The 21507-nt window shown below is 46.6% G+C and overlaps 3 protein-coding genes across 7 annotated transcripts in view; 1 reads left to right on the forward strand and 2 right to left on the reverse strand.

Moving 5' to 3' along the window:
• The first annotated feature begins 1031 nt into the window (after window positions 1–1031).
• LOC111857006 (Y-box-binding protein 1) lies at window positions 1032–8051 on the forward strand. Of its 2 annotated transcripts, none has more exons than XM_023837417.2 (8): window positions 1032–1346; window positions 3451–3514; window positions 4387–4420; window positions 4581–4670; window positions 5057–5380; window positions 5500–5597; window positions 7300–7565; window positions 7724–8051. In XM_023837417.2, exons 1-7 carry the CDS (start codon window positions 1217–1219, stop codon window positions 7532–7534), a joined length of 975 nt encoding a protein of 324 aa, XP_023693185.1. In that variant the 5' UTR covers window positions 1032–1216; the 3' UTR covers window positions 7535–7565; window positions 7724–8051. The 2 variants fall into 2 exon arrangements, with proteins under 2 accessions (XP_023693185.1, XP_023693186.1); XM_023837418.2 differs by having other exon boundaries at window positions 7318–7565.
• Window positions 8042–20011, reverse strand: LOC111857005 (rho guanine nucleotide exchange factor 16-like). Of its 4 annotated transcripts, none has more exons than XM_023837413.2 (15): window positions 19889–20011; window positions 18071–18714; window positions 16595–16646; window positions 15954–16120; window positions 14638–14694; window positions 14080–14240; window positions 12986–13138; window positions 11801–11930; window positions 11596–11670; window positions 11269–11361; window positions 11030–11181; window positions 9454–9639; window positions 9198–9268; window positions 8685–8786; window positions 8042–8595 (listed from the first exon to the last, which is right to left on the reverse strand). In XM_023837413.2, exons 2-15 carry the CDS (start codon window positions 18599–18601, stop codon window positions 8456–8458), a joined length of 2070 nt encoding a protein of 689 aa, XP_023693181.1. In that variant the 5' UTR covers window positions 18602–18714; window positions 19889–20011; the 3' UTR covers window positions 8042–8455. The 4 variants fall into 4 exon arrangements, with proteins under 4 accessions (XP_023693181.1, XP_023693183.1, XP_023693182.1 ...); XM_023837415.2 differs by lacking the exon at window positions 19889–20011 and adding an exon at window positions 19803–19875; XM_023837414.2 differs by lacking the exon at window positions 19889–20011 and adding an exon at window positions 19587–19726.
• A 77-nt stretch (window positions 20012–20088) lies between these two features.
• Window positions 20089–21507, reverse strand: part of LOC111856958 (espin-like) — a 28831-nt gene continuing 27412 nt past the window's right edge. Inside the window, exon 13 of the mRNA XM_072715185.1 lies at window positions 20089–21458. Within this exon, the coding sequence (XP_072571286.1) occupies window positions 21311–21458 (148 nt within the window). The 3' untranslated portion in view covers window positions 20089–21310. The remainder of the gene's footprint in view (window positions 21459–21507) is intronic.

Below are 21507 nucleotides of genomic sequence, written 5' to 3' on the forward strand. Positions count from 1 at the left end.
AATCTCAGACACTCCAAAGATATGAGAACATCCTGACCATCACGCAGTCTACATGACTACAGGGTATGGAAGCGCGTTGGTGAGATTATCACCGACCCCTCCCTCCCAGAGCACCACCTGTTCCCTCAACTCACTTCTGGAAAGTGTCACAGGTCCAATAAAACCAGAACCAACTAGCATTTCAGCAGCCTGTCTTCTAGAGCAGTCCTCATGGTGAAAAAGGAACCGTAGGTCAGACTCCAGTCTGGGCTACACGTATTACTCAAATACAAAGCTTATATTATGGCAACATGTAATAGTTTTTCTGTTGAATTGATGTGTGTCTTCATTCATGTAAATTGTTTTTATGTTTAACAAGACTAGCCAAGACAAATTCCATATAGATGGAACACTAGGCATGAACTTACGCACTGATTCCGATTCCAAGAAACCCACTGTGAAATCATTTAGTGATAAATAACCCCTTGACCTACATATCCCCTAACCTTAGCTGAACCCAAACTTTAACGATAGCACGTCATGTAATGAAGCGTCATTTAAAACAATTAGAGAGACTGATGTTTGAAATTAATGTTGATCTTCGCCTTGAAAAGCAATATAAGAAGAACTCAATTTAATTGCCAATACTGCTTTGGGTACTTCTTGTGTATAATGCATGAAAAAGTTTTTCGTATAAAAAGCACGACTGCCGGCGGATTCGTTGCTTGAGTTTTCCCCCGCATTGTGGTTATGTTTATATATATATATTTTTTCCATCTTGCGTGCGATTAACATCTCATTATACATCAGCAACCCTATCACCAAATAATAAAAATAAGAACGTTTCTAGTGAATTTCTGTTGGGAGGGACTTGCTAGCGAAACTTGTAAAATGAGCCCAATTGCAAAAAAGACAACCTTCTTTGGGCAGCGCTTCGGCCGATTTTGACCAATAGAGATTGTGAAGGGCGGACACAAGTATTAACGGGCAAGCAAATTGGCCAATCATGTGTGGAAATGGGAGTGTAGCTCTTTGGGAATATTGCACGTTATTGACGCTCGATCCGTCCAGTTCGATCGGCAACGGGAGCGGAGAAAGAGAAGCTGAGAGCCCGAAAGGCAGCAGCCCCACCACCGCCGGCCCAGGTTACCATCTAGCACCGGGAAAAAAAAACACCAAAACACTAGAAGGCCACCGCCGGCACAAAGAAGTTAATACCAACAGCCAGGAGACCACCATGAGCAGCGAGGCCGAGACGCAGCAGCAGCAGCAGCCGCAACAGCAGCCGCAGTCGCCTCAGCCTGCCGAAGCGGAGAGCCCCTCCAGTCCGGCGGCCACAGCTACCGCGGGGGAAAAGAAGGTCATCGGTGGGTATGCCGGAATGGTTTCGTTTGTCTGCCTTTATCGATTGTTTTCCTTATTATTTGAGAAGTTTCCAGAACTACACGTTAGTTACCACGCGCAGTTGAGCTGCCTTCCCTCCTACTCTTTCGCTCCCATTCGCTTGATGGACTTGATCTGTCAAACTCTTTGTGTAAAGAGGAGCCGTGGATCTGCTGGTGAGAAGCGAGAGGGGAGTAAGGCGACGCTTTCGACGGCGGAGCGAAGGGCGAGCTGGTGGCCGGGTGACCACCTGGGCTCCGAATTCCATCGGATCGCTCCTCCGGTTCTGTAGCGGAAATGGACCGCGGCGGCGGCTCGAGCCAGGGCGCGAGGGGGAGGGAGGAGCGCCGCTGCGGTCTCTTATCGGTCCCGGGCGGCGTGCGCGCTGTCCGCTGTTTGGCTCCGAATGGGATGGGGGGTGACTAACGTGATAAACACGCGAGCCCGGCCTTGCTCTCGGACGGCCCAACTCACATCTGACGCGCAGCCGGCCCCCTGTTTTAAATCGCCAACTATCGTTGTTGTAAGGCCAGCCGTATGATTTCCAACACTTTTGTAAGTGTTGCGGGTTTTGTAGTATGTACCCGCGTTTTAAAAAGTTGACCCGACTTTGGCCAGCTGAGGGGGAGGGGGGCGATTCGAACTGGTCAGCCGACTGTTGAGTGCTGGCCGGCAGCGATGGCCGACTCCCCCCGCTAGTAAACGTGGTTAACCAGCGGCGCCGCTTTAGCCGGATAGACGTAGTCTATGTAAAGGAATTCAGGCCCCCGATTTAAAGCCGGGGCGGGTATTGATTATATTATTTTCCTTGTAAATAAACTGGAACTGAGGGAGAGGAAGGAATCTGAAGCGAGGAAAGCTTGGACGGACATGGAATCCAAAATGTCTGCCGCGGTGCTCGGCTCCCCATTGTCTCGCCGGCGCGGTGTAGCGTTGGTATAATTCAGCCCGTTCAGACGCCTCCGCGGACTGGGTGTAACCACCGGCTGCGCTGGGTTCGGGCCGGATTTTTTATTTTTTTTTTTTTACATGTGAGAGCCCGCTTGTTTAAACGGCCCATCTGCGTTATAGGCGTTCATGTGGCCCAGGCCGAGACACCGAACCCTTTGGGCACTTGGTGAACAAGGACCGTAGCGCCGGTGGCCGCGGACGCGGTATCGGGTCCTCGCAGCACCGCATTAGGCATCGTGGTCTTTGTTATCCTGGGGTTGCGGTTCCCCAACCGTGCTTACGAGTCAAAACCGCATCGGTAGCCTTTTGCGTTCCATTACTGGCAGGCGGACCACGTGTGCGGTGAGACACTTCCTTGATCGCCGCACGGATTCCCGTAAAGCAGGCCATAGCCGACCCCCACGCTGGTCTTACACAGCCTCGTACACGTGTAATCGCACGCAGCACACGTACGGCGGATGGGTGTCCCTCCGGGCGATCGTGCCCAGCAGCCTGCGCCGTGCGGCCTGCGTCCGCCTGCCGTGGGGCGCAAACGGGTTTTGCATCAGAATCTAAAAAAAGCACCGCGGTCCGGAGGTTAAATATAGCGGCGGCCCGGATAGTTTTCCGGCCCTTGTACGTTCTTGTGAAGTCGCGGAACATTTGCTTCTGAAACTATTATGTGCCTGTAATCATCGATTCCAAACGAGTTGTATCAGTTATTAAATTCTTTGTGAGCAGAGTGTTTATCTCGTTTTGTTGCATTCAATAAACGTTTATTGAAAGTAAACCTCTGCTTAGTATTGTATTTTTTGGTAACAGGATTTTTCTGGCGTCTAACTAATCTGAGCAGTGTTTTTGGTTTAAGAAGTGTTTTACCAAATCGATTTGGTAAAATCCTGTAAACTAATCACTGTAGCAAATGGCTGAAGCTGGAATTTAATCTAGCTCCTGCATTTCCTATTTCGTTGCACTTAAAACGACTGTGTTTGCATTGCATTTCAGTTTTCCCATACAACTGAAGAATTTCATGATCATTAAAATAGAATTCGGTCGAAATTCAATTTAAAATGAATCTGTCACCGAATGTTTCTGTCCATTGTGTTCAGTCGGGGGTTGCCGTATGTGTGTGTTATTGTGCATTTTATTGTTTTTCAGCAACAAAAGTCTTGGGGACGGTCAAGTGGTTTAATGTGAGGAACGGTTACGGTTTCATCAACAGGTGAGGAAGCCCTGCTTCTTTATTGCAATTTTATTTATATAGCGCATTATCACAACATTACATTGTCTCAATGCAATGTTGTGATAATTTAGGCTTTGGGGGTGTTATTCTCCCTCCACCCCAGTTAGTCAGCCTTTCTCTTTCATGTTATTTGTTGAACATATACACCGGACAGTTCATCAAGATTGAAGATTCTTTGTCACATGCATTATTGTACAGGTACAACATGCAGTGAAATGTATCCTGAACCGCTCATACTCGAAGAAACTAGAAAATAAATTGTAAAATAAACTGTAAATAAATTATAGAGTGCAAAACAGAAAAAATAAAAATACCCTATGAATTTACAAAGAGAGTATATACAATTTACAGGATGAAATGAAATACTGTGCAAAAAATGCTTGTAGCCAGTGCAGTGTACAGTGTCAGCAGTGCAGTGTACAGTGTCAGCAGTGCAGTGTACAGTGTCAGCACAGCAGTGTAAGGTTGGACTAATAACCATAGCACTATGACCGGGAGAGTGGCATGTCTTGATTGAGGAGTCGAATCTCATGGGGATAGAAACTCCTCCTGAGTCTCTCCATCTTGGCCATAATGACGCGGAACCTTCTGCCTGAATGCAGGAGTTTGAACAGCCTGTTATTGGGGTGAGACAAGTCCTTAATAATCCCAGCTGCCCTAGTTTTACATCTCCTGATGTAAATGTCCTGCATGGAGGGGGAGAGCTAACCTGCAGCAGCGTTCAGCTGCCCGGATCACTTTCTGGAGGGCTTTCCAGTCCTGCACATAGCTGTTCATCACATGGTTACCTATAATCTCAAATATCAATGTCAGATTTGAGGGATTTAACTGTTTTTTTTCCCTCCTGTTAGGAACGACACAAAAGAAGATGTCTTTGTACACCAGGTATATTCAAGATTCTTTCATTGTCACATACATAGTTATGCAAAGTACAACACACAGTGAAATGCGTCCTGCATCTGTGCTGTATGTGTTTCAACTGCTTCTATTCTGTGTGTCTTTCCTTGACATGTGAAATGAAGTAACTTGTTTCCCCACCAAACAGACTGCGATTAAGAAAAACAACCCCAGAAAGTACCTTCGCAGTGTTGGAGATGGAGAAACTGTTGAGTTCGATGTAGTCGAAGGGGAGAAGGTAATGGCCACCAGTCTCTCTTTGGGCTTCTCTTGGGGGTCTTGGCAAACGGCTTGACAGTGGTTACAGGGTTACAAGGTACATGAGCTGCAGTTAAGCCCCATCCACAGTGATCTGTGCTTGTTGCTTTTGCTGATTGCTTAGACATCTGCTTCTGCCTTATGCCTGGATGTTTTGGCTCTGCTGCCCACTGGTGTGTTTAACACTACAGATCGCTTACCGCTGGGGGATCCGGGGGTAGGCAACGGCACCTAATGCTGAAAAATGTTTAAGATGTGGTTGTGGGTGTTTGAGTATGGGTCTGTGCGAGTATATTAAATGAAGCTTGGTCCCTCAGTGCCGTGTCCTCCTGCCGTTGAGATGTACTCCACTATCCTGTCGTGCAGGGTGCAGAAGCCGCCAACGTCACCGGCCCGGGAGGAGTCCCTGTCCAGGGCAGCAAATATGCTGCAGACCGGAACCGCTACAGGAGGTACCCTCGTCGCCGGGGGCCCCCGCGTGGCGACTACCAACAGGGCTACCACAGCGACGGGGAGGGAGAAGGACCGGAAAAGAGGGAGGGAGTGGAGAGTGTCCCAGACGGTGACCTGCAGTCCCAAGAGCGCAGGCCTAACTTCCCCCCCAGGCGTCGCTACCCCCCATACTTCGTCCGTCGCCGCTATGGCCGACGGCCGCCTTACACCAATGCTCCCCGTGGGGAGGTGACAGAGGTATGGAGTTGACTTCCTGCTTGGGGCCTCGATAAACATGAATTTCTGTTTATATGGGCAAGCGGGGAGTTTTGTGTGCAAAAAAAAAAAGTAAAGGTTTGTGTGTCTGTGTTATGCAGGCAGGTGAAGGAGATGAAAACCAGGCCAGGCCTGACCAGGGAAGCAAACCCATGAGGCAGAACTACTACAGAGGCTTCCGGCCAAGGTTCACCGCCAGGTGTGCATTCTGCTCATGGGCACGGGGCTGTAGTAACAATCATTTTGGGGGGCATTGAAAAGTTATCTTGCTCTGAAGCTGGCAACTGAAGTTCAGGTGTCCTAAGAACAAACGTGACCTAATCCTTGGTACCGCAGCTCTAGGCAGACTGGGTGACACCTGCTTTGTGCTGGTGTTTGAATGCAATTTGTACCTAAATTGCTGCCTCTGAGACATTCTAATTCAGCAGTGGACAGATCACTAGTTCCTCGCTTTGAGCAGTTTGCATATCTAAACCAGTTTTCATTGTGAAGAGGTTAGGAATGAAATGCTGTCAGACCAGCTCAGTTAGATTCTTTAATGAAGGTATGTAACCTTCCGTTTTATGTTTTTCTTTGAAATTTAACATAGCTTAAGTTGTTTTGTCCCTTGTCTTAAGAATGCATCACTTTGATGATGCTTTGTTGGAACTAGTGAGTAGCGTAGGTGAAGTTCTGTATGCATTTTTCCTGACTCTGAAGTCTAATCCAGGTGATTGATTGTCAGACCCCCCCCCTCCCCCGAAAGACTTAAATTGGTCCAAAGACACACTTTGTGCACCAGAGTACACTTGGTGTAATAATTTATATTTTTAGCTTCTGCAAGTAAACCCTAGTTAGCTCCATCGTGTCTCACTATCGCATAGTGTACATTTTTCAAGGACCCCCAAAGTAACAACTATACTAAATATAATTAAATTTGTCTCAGAAATCAAACATTATAAGGCTGGGCATAATGTTAGAGGTCTGCCAGAATCAAGATACATTATGTAGTAACACAGTTATGATATCTTCTATGTAATGAACTGTAAAAATGACTAAGAAAGCCACTACTGCTGTCCAGTCATGATGAACAACTTGTTCTTGCCAGATGATTAATGTTGCTGAGTAAATGTTTGCTGCTATCTGGCTGCTTGTACCAAAGCTGTCAGCACTGTAGATGCAGAGTATCAAAATATAGGTGAGTTAAGACTGGTAATTAGCATTTAAGACGCCTGAGGTTATAATTCAGTGGTTGCCTGGGAAAAGATTCCAGATATGAAGACTGTTGGAATTCCTACTGTCAGCTGTGGATCGGTTTGAAATTGTTAGGTAGGCTGAATCAATTTTGATCCAGTTCTGTCGAGTTAAATGGATTGAGTCATTGCATGGTTACAACCCCCATTGCTGATCACAAACAGATTTTTCTACTGCTGTAGTAATAATAATAATAATTGATACTTTATTGACCCCCATGGGGAAATTCTCTTTTTACGCCTCCCTCAACTTGCTCTTTGTCTGCAAAGGGCAGCCACCCATAGCAGCAGGCAGGGGTTTGCTCAAGGATCCGCAGATGTGCTGAGGCTGGGTTTGAACCGGTGACCTTCTGATTACAGGCACACAGGCTTAGCCCATTAATTAATTAATTAGGGGAAACCTTTTAAATCCACTGATTCATTGGGTCAGATTTTGAACTTTGTCCCAAAGGAGAATAAGCCGATTTAATTGGCTGTTAAATGCATGTGACCCATTGGGACGATATGTTTTAGTGAAAAATATCGTGTGGCATGGTCTGTTCAGCTGTGTGCCTCTGGGGGTAATAGGGTCATTGACTACAGGCAGGGTTCTGTTTGTGAGGGGTGCGCATAGAGTTGGACAGAAATACATTGTGGGTAACTGCACCCTCCGGTCCTCGTGGTGACCAGGGGTGCTACCCGTCCCAGACCTCCCCGAGATGGCATCAACGAGGAGGACAAGGAGAACCAGGGCGACGGAGCCAAGACCCAGGATCCAGGTCAGCGCCGGTACCGCCGCAACTTCAACTATCGCCGCAGACGCCCACAAACCACAAAGCCTCAAGAGGGCAAGGAGAACAAAGCCGCCGAGATGCCAGCGGAGAAGCCGCCCGCTCCCCAGGCCGAGCAGGGCGGGGCTGAGTAAAGACCGGAGTACCATCTGTACCATCTGCCGGGTAGGAGCCGCATCAGTCCCCATGCAGTCTGCACATGTGGTCCTGGTGAAGGGTGTCCCATATCATGCATGCAAAGAGCCGTGGCATTTACACACCAGTCACTAAGACGCAGTTGGATAAGGAGAATCGCATCCTGACGGGTTCTTTTTCTGTTACAGTCACGTCAACATGAAGAAACATCAAAGAAACGAGCAATAAGACCCAGATTTGACTTGACGATCCTGAAAGCTTGCGCCATGTTCGACCAGATGACCACCTATCGCCTGCTCACCTATGCAGCCGTTTTCCCATTTTATGACCGCTTCAAATGAATTTTATTGGGGGAAATGACACGTTTTTTGTAAAATTGGTTTTCTTTTTACACCAAATCGTTTTTAAAGCAGTTATTTGATATCTGGTCAATTTGACATTTTTAAATGAAGTTTTTATGTACACAACATGAATTTTAAAAGGCAAGCTCAAATAAAAGTCAAATACAAAGTTTAACTGTTTTATTGCAAGAGTTCATTCCGTAGACACCGTCCCGACACCCTAGTGCCACATGTTGTACTTAGGGCCTTTACAACGGAGGCACCCAGGTTTAACCATTAAAATTATTAAAAACAACCCCATTGGCCCTGAGCTTTAAAAAGATGGACGTTTTAACATGTACATGCTCAGTATTCCTGTCTCTTACTGCAGTGTTTAAAGCATTCAGAACAGCCCTAGACACTCGGCACTGTCCCTCTGAGTTATTTTGAAAACATCCTGGACATTCAGAACAGTCTGTTCATGTCTCATGCCTACAGGTGTTTTTTGCATGCTAAAAACATGCGGTTGCGTAATGCTGTACCAGTGCCAGGACAAAAGTCTGGAGGGATGGGGGAGGGGTTGTGTGTTCCTCGCCCTCTTCAGACATTGGTCTCCTTCCGCAGCCGCTCCATTCGGCGCAAGTTGTTGGCCACAGCTGCGCGGTTGGTGATCGCTGTGACACAGCTGGCTGGGAACCAGCCTTGCTCCCCATCGCGCATTCTCTCACCGCGGTACCAGTCTGGGAGAGACGAACTGGGGTATTACCTTGGGGTGTAGTTCGCCCCCACAATCCCACCCAAACTGGGATTTCGCTTCCCCCCTTCTTACCGCCTCGGCCCTGCAGCACGACGACGACCTCAGCCTGCTGCAGTCCCAGCTCGTCCGACTCTCTGGGAAGATAAGCCTTCGTCACCTCATACTGGGGCAGGTCTGGAAGCAGAAAGAGTTTACTGGTCTTCTGTGTGTTTGCCGACTCATTCGCAACCAAGGTCGCTGAATATTAACCAGGCATCGGCAAGGAAGTAGTGAATTAATTCCTTGTTTGACTAGCACAGCCATGTTTCACTCATCACTACAACAAAGTATATTGGCAAACATCAAATGGCAGGAAAATGCTAAAATGGTACTTTAAAGTACATTTTTTTAAATCCAGATTTCATTATAGGAATAAGGAGAGACTGTACAACAAACTAAAGTCACACTTATGCACACAAAGCCCCCGGTGAAATTTGTCTGTCATCCACTGTCCCATCAACACATTTCACGTAATAACAGGACTAAGCGTATTAAGTGGGTGGGGCCTTGACTGCCCCAGGGTATCCTGGACAGTGTTAAACTCACCCTCTTTGTTTGGCACACTGTCTGTGTTTTTGTTGTGTTGCAGAGCCGCCACCCATCGATCACGATCCAGCCTGACAGCAGGACAGAAACAAAATGCCTTTTAAGGGCCAAATATGAGCTGGCAGCAGCAATTTGCCAGCGTTTAAGGGTGATTTAGTCTAGCTGCTACTGACAGTTTTTAGAGAAGAGCCACCAGCAGAGGGAGCCAGGGTGTCATTTATACTGATGGGGAAACTGAACAGCAGGGGGGACTCACTGAGACTCCGCCGCTAACGGCATGTGCTCCTCACGTCCCTCACTGTTCTTCTTCATCAAGATCCTGAGGGGGTAGGGGCTGGAGCCGCCCTGCTTCAGCGAAGGTGAGCTCTGTCCTTCCCACTGTGCCGCTTCCACCTCCAGGTTCTCCAGCATAGCATAGTCCATCACCACATAGGTCTCCTCACTGGAACACACGGCACACGCAGGTGAGCGCTCCAAGGCAGTGTGCCCATCCGACCTCAACCTGCTCTCTTTACTCTAAACCAAGCAGGTCAAATCGAGGTTATAATTCAAGCAGAATTGCAGCCATCACCGGAAGAAACAATGTCTTTCGAAAGTCTTCTGGATTAGGCAGAAAAGATGCAAACTTTACAAACTGAGGCAGGTTATGGCATCAGGGAAATCTAATCTCTGGGGCTCATGGTACATTTTACCCATTTGTCCTAACGACCATGTCATCCTGACTTGGAATGCACACACAAATACGTGACCTCCAGGTGTACCTGTCCAGGATCCTAATTTGAAGAAGTTCCACAGCACACAACTGTGTGTGCGTGAGAGAGGGATTCCTCAGAAGCAACTTGATGCATGTATATCACTGCAGAACACTAGTATTTGCTTCAGTGAATATAATAATCACATTTAATTTTCCCCTTTGGATTCTTTCACCGTTTAAACACTGTCACACCAACCATGTCGATATCACGTTAAGCGTCAATCGTAGAGTAGTCCGAGCAGGGAAATGCCACAATCTGTCGACAAGACGTGAGATGAGAATGAAGACTATCCTACCTGTCATGGGGCTGCATAAGCGGAGGCCAATCAAACTACCCATGCCAACCGCTGCCCACTATCAAAGGCACCTACAATGGGCATGCAAGCATGGGAAATGGACCTTGGAGCAATGGAAGAAATTTGCTTGGTCTGACAAATGTCATTTTCTGTCTCGTGGACAACCGGGTACATGTCAAGCATCTCTGAGATGCGTTGGACCAACAAATCCAATCTACGGCTACGCAGCCCCATATATGAGGCAGGGCTTGTTGTGGCATAGCACTCCTATGTCAAAATTATCTGCATCAAAGTACTAGATATGTACTAGATGGGACAACCTTCGTTCACATCCTACATAGACAAGTCTTGGTCGCCCAACACCCTGTTGATGGATAGTGGTTTTTCCCTTCTCAGATTACTCTCAGTAGGAACTCACCAAAGCCAACTGTGAGCACAAGCCTTGCCGTTTTGGAGTTGCTTTGACAGTCGTCTGACCATAATGATCTGACCGTTATCAGACTCCCTCAGATCTTGATCCCTGTCCATTTCTTCTGCATTCAACATGTCAGCTACGAGTACTGAATGTTACCTTACCATCTGATATATCCCAGACCTTGACCTGCATCATTTTTATGAACGGGTCAACATTAACCACTTAATGTGGGGGTGGTCATAATGTTTTGGTTCATAGGTATATGCTGCTCTGATATAACACCAAAGAGTATCGGAGGCTATCCAAGTACTATACAAAAGAAAAGGTGACCAGCAGGCCCACCGCAGACACAGCCAGCAACTCCCACCTCTTCTTCTTGGTGATAATAAGCACATCATTGAACAGGAAGAGGTAGTAGCTCTTTGTACTGAAGGCTTTCCAGATGCTGACGTCCTCAGAACACGTGGCCACCTCGCCCCGCTTCAGCAGCCAGCGGGACACGGAGATGAGTGGAAAGGGCTATGGAGAGACACACACACACACACATCCTGTCACACTGAAACTACACCTAAACCCAGATCCAGGGTCACTGGTGAATGCCAGCACCTTGATCTTGCCAAAGTCAAGCTGGCGCTGGATCGTGTACATCTGCTCAGTCCTCTCCATAGTCCGAGCCCCGTCGTTGCATTTCTTTACCAGCTGAAAACACAGGACCAGTGAGGGACGAGGGATGAGATCACTGGTGATACCCGTACTTACTGCCTCAATTGCAGTGAACGGACTATGAACTGAAAGTGAGCAGTGCTATATGGTTAGAAACAAAATTGCACAATCCATGGATCATCAGTTCTGTCAATCACGGTGAACTGGATTAAAATGGGCTGATTCTTGCCAGAACTATGGTGTAACTGGAAGCCCTTATAAACAGAATACCTTGCTGATGGCCTTCAATGCCCATTCTGCAGCAAAGTACTCAGCCGTGTCCTTGGCCGTTTTCTGCCAGATGGTCTGCAGAGAGAGAGAGAGAGAGAGAGAGAGAGAGAGTGAAGGTGCCATCGTTCAGGCGAGCACTGGTCCTGCTCTAGGAGAGTGCGCATGGGCGGCAGAGAGGGCCGGGAAACGCGTGCGGCAGACTTACGTCCATGAGCAGCGGGAGCCTGGTCACCCTCTGCATGGGCAGGATGAGGAAGGAGAGCATGGGAAGTCCTCCACATTCTGGCTTCATCTCGATCTGCTTCAGCACCTCCTTAAAAGGGCCACTGGAGGACCTACATGCACATCAATACACACAGTCATGCACAAACACGTAGATACACAGATGGACACGCTTGGTCACACGCACAAACACGTAGATACACAGATGGACACGCTTGGTCACACGCACAAACACATAGATACACAGATGGACACGCATGGTCACACGCACAAACACATAGATACACAGACACGCATGGTCACGCACAAACATATAGATACACAGACATGCATGGTCACGCACAAACATGTAGATACACAGACACGCATGGTCACACACACGCAAAGACAGATACACAGACATGCACGCGAACATGCAGATACACAGAAACGCATGCAAACATATACACAGACACACAAGCAAACACGTAGGTACAGTTACACACACACAAGCAAACACATACATACACGAACACACAGATACAGACAAAATCTTGTTAACCATACATCCATTTTTGCTGTAAGCAACTGCAGAATTTTACCCTTTCCTTTTACTTTTTAGTTATCCATTTTTTTATTTTTAGATTTTCTTCCTCCTGTTTTTCACTGCATCACTCATTTTGACCTTGATTACTATGTATTATGTGCTATGCATTTTCCCAAAATAAAATTTTTTAAAACAATACATCTTATTTTTCAGTGCAATACTTCTTACTATAGCCTATAATAATTATCCTGAAATACTACCTAAAAAAATGCATCAATTTTCTACAACCACTTAAGCAAGGCAGGAACACACTTCCACAATACCAACACAAATCCATATAAACCACAGGGGCAGTGCAGAGAGTATGTGAATTCATACACAGAGCCACAGTAAGAATCACACCTACAACCTAAAAGGTGTGAGGTCACCATAACGGCTCATAAAAGAGCATGCAATCGTGCTGCATGTTTAAAGGAAATATATACGCAGGGAAGGGCTAAATTCCTCCGTCTTTCTGTGTTGCGCAGAAAGGCCCCAAACTGAAAGTAAATCCACAGTTACTTGAAACCCTTCATGTCCAAACAGGCAGAGAAGTGCACAGGCAACTGTAGCTTGGGCCTGATCCCAGGCTGTGGCACTTACAGCAGCTTCTGGAGCGCCCTCTGCTGGAAAGTTTCATTGGCACAGTAGTTGATGTACGGCTGGAAGTGGTTTGCCGCGTGGTCGTGTATGATGTCGCTGATGTCACGGATCAAAGGGTTTTCGCGGTGCCGTCTCTCCAGGTCATCAAAAAACCTGAAAAATTTGCGGGATTGGACAGGGTCTGTCACGTATGGGGGAGCACTCTCCGAACCCCATTAACCCCCTGAGGCGTGATACATGTCCTGTCCAGGCCTGTTTTCAGTACAGACATCTAGTGCGAACTGAGGAGGAACCTACAACCGTGCTTTTATAGTGCACAGGAAGATCAGCTCCCCCTGTACGATTGGAGGCTCATGAGGATCACATATCATGAGTGCTTGATTGATCCTGGCCATGGTGGTATGAGAGGATCCCGACACCAACAACTTCACTGCTTATCTGTGTCTCTTGGCATGAAAAGAATGCTTTCGATAATTCTGGACATGGTCCATGCCATTCTAGACGAAAACTCCTCCACGGATTGGCAGGTCAAAACACTCCCGACTTGCCAGAATCAGGAAAAATCTGGCCTTGTATGGCAGGGAAGCCCAACAGGCTGCCACATGCAGGACCATAAAGTGGGGGGAGATTTCTAAATTGACCCCCCCCCCCCTTTACCCCAGAGTTTGCCTGTGAAACCAGTCTGACAGGCATGTTGTGACCCATCATTGCATGTTACCTGACTCTCTGACAGGACCAGGCTCCAAGATTTCATACGCCCCTTCACCTCCATACATTAAAACTGTATACAAGTCATTGGCTTTAGGAAAGAGTGAGACTGAGGAGCGATTCAGGTCTACGTGTTTTTGCCTGCATCTGTCTATTTTAGCAGTTTCTTCCTAAAGGGACAATCATGCTACATTTGACAAAGTTTCAGCAGAAAAACGAAACCGTCTGTATCGTCATACCTTAGACATTCGTAGAATGAACCTCAACAAGAACCTCATGAAGAAAAATCAACAAGAACATCTAAATCCTGGACCTTCAAAATAATGGTCCTTCCCCATTCCTTTCTACAGAACCATGTTCCCGAATGCCCCCGCCTCATCACTCACCGGTGACTTGCAGCCTGGATGTCTAAGATGTTCGAAAAGAGATGGTGATGCTCTGTCGCTGTCATGGTGTCATGCAGCTCCTTGCTGGCCCTGAAGTGACGTACCAGGATGTTCAGACTGTGCAGGTATGAGTATTCGGATGTGATGATTTCAAATATGGCCTGAAAACACACCAGTGTGTCAGAGGGCTGTGACAGAGAGCGCCAAACAATGAACTCCGACCATCCTAACATCTTCCATAACCGTTTCTCCAGATTGGAGACAATGCCAAGGAGAATAGGGCACAAAGCAAGAGACACCCTATACAGGATGCCAGACTGTTTCAGGGCAAACAGACAGTAGGAGTAATTTAGAGAAAGCAATTCATCCAGTCACATGCTTTTAGAAAGTGAGAGGAGTCCTGTGCATGGGTAGGACATGGACAATCGAGGACAAAGAAATGGGGTAAAATATCAAACCAGCATGCCCCAGGGTGTGAGCTGACAGCGCTAACCAATTTTGGTAATTTTTTCACCATTATTGCAGTTTAACAGAAAAAGCGAACATTCCTCCACTCACCTCCTGTCGCTTCCTCTCTGATGCCGATATATTCAGGAGAATACCGGTTTCTTTCACCTGAAAGACACACATCCTATTTTATCACCACCGTTTGGATTTCATCACTTGTACAGTTTAGGACAGAGTAGCCAGGCCACAGTAAGTATCCCCTCTTTCCCTCTGCATCCCATCTTCCCTTCGTTCTCGTTCTGTGGCCCCTCTAGGCATTCGCTCATTGGTAATAACAGTCCACACTGCCTTATGCACTGAATAACCTGACAGATTACCCACCCAATCTGAATCAGTTCAGCTTCTTGGTATCTGAGAACAGGTTCTCCCTGTTTCTGTTGCCTTTTCAGGCAGATCTGTTTTCAGGTTCCTGTCTCACCTTCTTGGCCTCTCATTTGCCCAGGATGACTGCTGGCACTTGGGTTACACGCATCTCGGGGACCTGAGATGGAGGGCAGCGCGGGGGCTGCGGCCTGACGCACGTCAGCTACATGTAGCGGCAAGCGACATTGAAAACGGACAGAAGACGTTCCGTATTCAAGACCACAACAAAAGACATGACCAAAGCCCGACTGGGCCATATTACTCAATAGTGAAAGGAGAGGCCTCTGGACTATGAGTTCCAATCTGTCAAACCCTATCCGCCCAATTCCAGTATGATTCACAAACATCAATGTAAAGGAATTGTGTAACTTACTATATAACTGCAAAGACATTCCTATTAACCTTAATTTACAGTCTATTCATTCCCAATAGGTACTGGAGAAAAAGGTAAAAACTGTTCCAAGAGGCTTCAGATTAAACTTCTTTCTCTGTCTAGAAATTTTTCACAAAAATAAAGGATATTTCTTACTCTTTTTGCCAATCTATGCCTTGCCATTATTTCTTTCAAAGACTGCATTGAAATTATGCATTTAAACGCATTGATCTTTCAACATTCTATTAGTCAGACTCACCTTCTATTTACTCATACAAACCTGCAAAAAAATCCACTAACCTAGGTACAAAATAAAGCGTGATAAAGTATTTCAGGAGAATCATAGCAAAACCCACTGGGGAAATGAGAGTGAAAACTGTTAAACATAATCACGTGAATTTTATGTATATTTATTTGGTAGGAAAATATAACATTGTGACTTATTAAATCTAATTTGGGCCCATTTCCAATTTTTACCTGCCTATTCCCATACTATACAGAGTGAACTACAATCTCCAAGGAACAAGCTGCACCACCATCTGATAGCATACAGCTGGATATCAGTGCTTTGGTGATGCTGCCTGGACTCGGTGTGGAACCTTGGGGGACACCATCACAATCACTCGCTCACCTGTGGCAGTTGGCCCCAGGTAATATAGGCAGGCCTGTAGCTCTGGACCACGATGCTACGGTCTGGTTCTGGTGGCTCAGCCTGCGTATCATCAAGCAACTCGTCATCAGCACTCTGATTGTTGGAGGTCAGGCCTCGTTCTCGGATCTCCTGGTACAGCCGGGGCTCTGTGTGCAGAGACAACACAACACCCCCTTGGGGCACTCTACTCTTGGTTTCCTCAGACTCAATATCGCTCTTAAAAGCACCATGACCAAATTGTTAAATCTACTACACACAGCTCAATAGCCGCATTAAATACATTTTATCAATAACATGAAATTGTATATTTAAAAGACCAACGGAATAATTACTGAGAGTCCTTTGACCAACTTTTTTATGGAAGGCCAAATGAAATCAACAAAATAGCCAGTTAGGAAAAAATTAGTATACAGAGTGTACTTGTGGAATGAACACACACACACACACACACGAATGCAATTTTGTAGGGCTTTCGTTTTGACTCCCATTAATCAAATCCTAAAGCTACAGTGCAATAAAACTTAAAGCCTTCAAATACAAAAGGAGGAGAGAGATTATTTGTCTTGTGATCATTTGTCTTCAGGTTTTATTAAAGCCTTTGGCCGGCCCTGTACACTCACCATCTTTGAAAGAACTCCTGATTTTCTGGTTCCTTTTCCATCCAATGGTCCTCTGCAACAAACAGGAGCAGAAGGGGATTAGCAGATGTGGAGCAACAAATATGGCAGCATCGCAAGAGAAACAGCTCCTATCTGAATGCCTTCTACAGGGACCAAAAAGCAGGATCTCCACTACTGCTGGCTAATCACATTCCACATCCACCAGAAACTGTGATGTGGTAGGGCTGGGCGATATCATAGCGATATTATATCGCGCATGCGCAATAATCACCAGGGTTTCAAATGACAGAGGAAGCATTTGGCTGGACGCCAGCTTTTCGGTGCTATACGGACATTAATTTACACCTATAATTCGGTAAGAGGATTAGTAGTATGGCTTAAATATTAATGAGATGCGTTTTGTGATACCCAAAAGTTAGTAATCTGTATAAACTTTATGTTTCTTAAATTCGATTTGCGGAGCACCTCACATAATACTGTTTTGGTACACTGCGGTTTGGTATACCTCAGGGCAATATGCACTGAAGTCGCGGTGAAGAAGAGCAGCCACGACATCTTTTAAAAGAGGAGATCTTGTGAATAAACAACGTACAAAGACGTCGGCTGTGTGGTGGTACTTTTTGCAGTTCAAAGTCTGACACATTTATGAAACATAAGGATATGCCGTATTTATACTAACAATGACTTTTGGACGTCATACAAAGCCTCATTAATATTTTAAGCAGTTTAGTAGTATGGCTAAATTGTGGACGTAAATAAAGGTCCATATTTCACCGAAAAGTTGGCGCATGCCCAAATGTTGCGCCTGTCATCTGAAGCCCTGGTGATTATTGCACATGCGCGATGCAATATCGATATGATATCGCTCAGTCACGGAGATGAATCCGTCATGCTTTGAAGTTTTGGAATGATGTTTGGATTCATATTTGGAAACTTCTTTCTTGTGCAGGCAAGAAAAAGTACAGATGCTCCTCACTTTATGATGGTTCGACTTTACGAAGCACGATACCGAGTCACAAACAGTAGTCAACACTGAATTCTGATCTGGTCCCGGGCTGGCGATATGCCGTACAAGACTTTCTACTGATGCTGGACGATGGCAGCATTTGCGCAGCCACACTTCCAGTTTACTTAGCGATTGTGAGCGTAAAGATCTCATACACCGATTAACAACGTAACTACGTTTTTACTTATTCGGTGACAGTAGAGTAGGCTATTCAATTAATTATCATATCAAATTCATATTTGACGTAATGTATTTTCCACTTACGATGAGTTCATAAGAACGTAACCCTGTAAACGAGTTATAGTTAAAAAAATGCGACTATTATCTATTAGGCTATATATCCCAGCACAGATCAGTCACTGGATCCTTTTGGGAAGTAGGCCTACTTAATACAGTTTACATATTCCCATGGGTCCAACAGCAGCTTCCATCTGGGAAGTCACCCCCTCTGGAGGACAAGCACTACTTGCCTTGCTGCGTTGCGGCCCACGCCGTGTCGGCTCCTTGCTGGCGGGGTTCAGGGCGAGGGCATCCAGGTCAGCGGGCGTCTGTCCACCGGTAAGAAAGTCCACGGCGGCCCGGTATGACTTGTTTCTGCGGTTCCGGTTCAGCGAACCACCATCGCCCTCGCTGTCGCAGTCCTCCCAGGACAGCTGCAGGCCAGGGGCTGACGGTCGCTTGTCCTTCTGTCCACCGAGAGAAGCAGGGAGGGTGACTACGGTAGTGTGGTGGCGAGCCTTGGGACGACTGGATACTGCCAGGTTTCGCGGGATGATCTGCTCTTTCCCAGTTTTCTGAGCCGCCTTGCTCTGGGTGCTAAGCACCACTCCCCTCCGACCCAGCTCGTCCCGGGCATCTGCCGGGTGTGGAAGGTCCTCCAGAGAGCCTCCGAGGTTCGAGTGACCATCCAGCTGCAAAGCAGACATCCGATGCTCCAGCATTGCGGACCTCGGCTCCCCCATCAGTCTGGAGCGAGCTCCGTCCAGCTGTCTGCCTGACATGTACCTCGGAAATGACCCGTCCAAACGTGGCCGTCAATGCGGTGACAGCACCGGCCTCTACCAGCGCATCACCGAACCCCCTGTGGGGATCAAGGTGGGGTGCAGGACTTGGTCTGGAGAAAAAATGAAAGGGTTAAAATCCACTTTGAGCAGCTGCTTATCTGTAGGCCAGGGCAAGCCGGTGAAACCCTAGAGTGAACTTTGTGTCCGTAGCTTTAAACGTTAAAAAAAAATCAGAAATTTCGGCACACAAACAATATCCCGATCTCCTCAAAAAAAAGGCAGCTGACATCCAACATGTATAAAGTGTTAAAGCAGGGAATATTATTCGCGTGTGTCACATCACATTTAACTGAAGAGGGCTTCCCTCCCTTAAACTGGGCAGGAGAACGTGAACTCCCTCCCGAAGCCTCGACATAGGCTATAACTATAGCATAAATATATTACAAAATAATACGGCGACCAGGTTTATCCCATTAAAAACTTTGCGACTTGGTTTTATTCGGTACGGGACAACCACTGGTTAGCAGATTAAAATCTTAATTACATGTTACTTGAATGATCGCAGATGGCAGGGTGTCTATAACCTATACAGCGCAACTAAGGAATACAACCGTAAAAGAAATAAATCACCGACGTCACCTGGAATTTATGTAAAGAGATACGCCAAACTGAACATGCACACATACCGAAGCCGTAAGACGCGTTAAAACTGCTCTATCACATTAAACAGTAAAACATGTCCTTATGCACCTTGGTTTGGAGTCAGATCAGCATATAGAATAACACATTGAATAACACGCCTGTCAACTCGCTCCGAACAAAAGCAGCTCGGACGCTGTTTTTTTTCTTAACTGGTCAGAAACAAGCCGCCGTGCTGCTTAGAAAGTTCAGCAGGGAAGCGTCAGCTGGTTCCATTCCAGGGAAACACGGCTTTCCGAAAGCCGCCCGCAAATCACGCGAAAACTTAACAAAGACTCATTACCTCGATCCGACAGTGGAAAAAAACGCTTCGATAAACGAGCCAGGTTTATTTATTTTTTTTTTTTTAAAAAAAGTAAAATAAAGGTATGAAGGCGGAGGTGAGGAGGGGTTCCCGGGCTCCGAATCGCCGATGTGCCCTCCCAGTTCCCTGCTCCCCTCCCACCAGTCCGCCCAGACCTCCAGTTCCCGACGCGGCGCACGCAGGTGTGCGGCTCACCTCAGCGGTACCGAACCGGGGTTCTTGTCACCAGCGACTGGAATACTGTATTTCAAATCGATGGCAATAAATTGCAATGCACTTACCTTCAAACTTGGAAAGCCAGGAACACATATGCGTGAGGCGGCTGAAGCGACGGCACTGCGATAACATCCGGCATCACTGACATGACATTTCGCAGGACCGAAGCGCCGCCTGCTGTTTAAAGCTGACTGTCAATCCAGGGGGCGTGAAACGCATGGAAACGGGCAAACACAGACAGGAGCTGCTGTCAGTGATTCACACGGCGTTTAATTCGCAGTTACAGGTGAAATATATATATTGCTTTATTAACATAAACATATGGGACGTACGTACAGAAGCCTGGACACGTTGATGGTAACAGTACATTACGGGAAAAGATACAGCGGCATACAGTGACTCACTGGTGCTGCCACTGGGGACTACTCTCACCTACTGTGGCAGAAATTAAGGGGACGCTGGCAGCTAGTGTCAATTACACGGAGATCACTGTGGAGTTCCTGTAGGTTGGCGGCACATGATTAACATATTTTGAGTTTTGAGCAGGATATGGTTGTTTCTCAACCATGAACCCATGAATCATGCATAAGAAACCCTATATTCGTCCTTCACCTGATTTCGTTTTGCACATTACATAACAATGGTTTGTTTTGTTGTCACACAGCACGGCACCTGATTAAATTCAGGCAATGGGTTCTTAGTACCAGGATTTGATCTCTGCGCTGATCATTCTTATTCTTACAGCAGATATATGTGCAAATAAGTACACTTAGGCTACTTATTTCACATACTGCTTATGCATCCTAACACAAATAGACCACACGTGACCATCCACATAAACAGAATGCTCTTGGTTGAGGTTCATCGCTAATTAAAGACCTCAACAGAGATCATGTCAGAGAAACCCAAACTGTGTAAGCCTAGTTCTAGAGTTAGCATTAGAAAGGACACGCATTTTCAAACTCTCCACCTATCATTACATGTACTAATACAACTTAAGTCTTAATGAAGTCATCCCTGCCTATTCTGGGGTATTTTAACACCCCAGGCAAACTGGATTGCATAAAAATGTAAGACATGCTCATGTACTTGAAAATCAAACCTAGACATATAACACAGATACTATGTGCAAAAAAGTAACATAATACTGATTTCCTTCTATGAGCTGTTAGAGCATGCAGCCTTGGGTTCGAGACTCTCTCTCCGAAATGTGTTTACTGGTGATGTCCTGAACCTGGTCCTGATCATGCTACCACCTTACCCACAAGGCACATGGGCCTACCTCAGGGTACATTTAATCACACAAGTGTGAGTGCGAGGCTGGCTGGGCAGCGCAGAGGAGGATAACTCAGTAATACTGAAGAAACAAGTAATGCTAGACGGTTGTCCAGTGTTTCCAGGGTGCGTCGCTCGAATGTGGGCGTCTCTGACACTGTCGCCTAGCAAGCCCTTCGCAGAGGGATGTGGGCTAGGCAGGAATAACAAGACTACTGCTTTGCTGGGTCTCGTTTCTTCAGGATGACCTGCCGTTGCCATGGAGCCAGCTTGGTCTCGTCGTAGCCCAAGGAGTGGAGCCTCTGCAGCGCTGCCTTTTCCTCGCGCTCCTTCTTCGCCCTCTGTCGCTCCTCTTCTTTCCTGTGCACCAATCACAGGAAGGTGGGCTTGTTTTACAATTGACCACCAG

Source organism: Paramormyrops kingsleyae, chromosome 8 (assembly GCF_048594095.1).
Source record: "Paramormyrops kingsleyae isolate MSU_618 chromosome 8, PKINGS_0.4, whole genome shotgun sequence".
NCBI classification, from domain to species: Eukaryota; Metazoa; Chordata; class Actinopteri; order Osteoglossiformes; family Mormyridae; genus Paramormyrops; species Paramormyrops kingsleyae.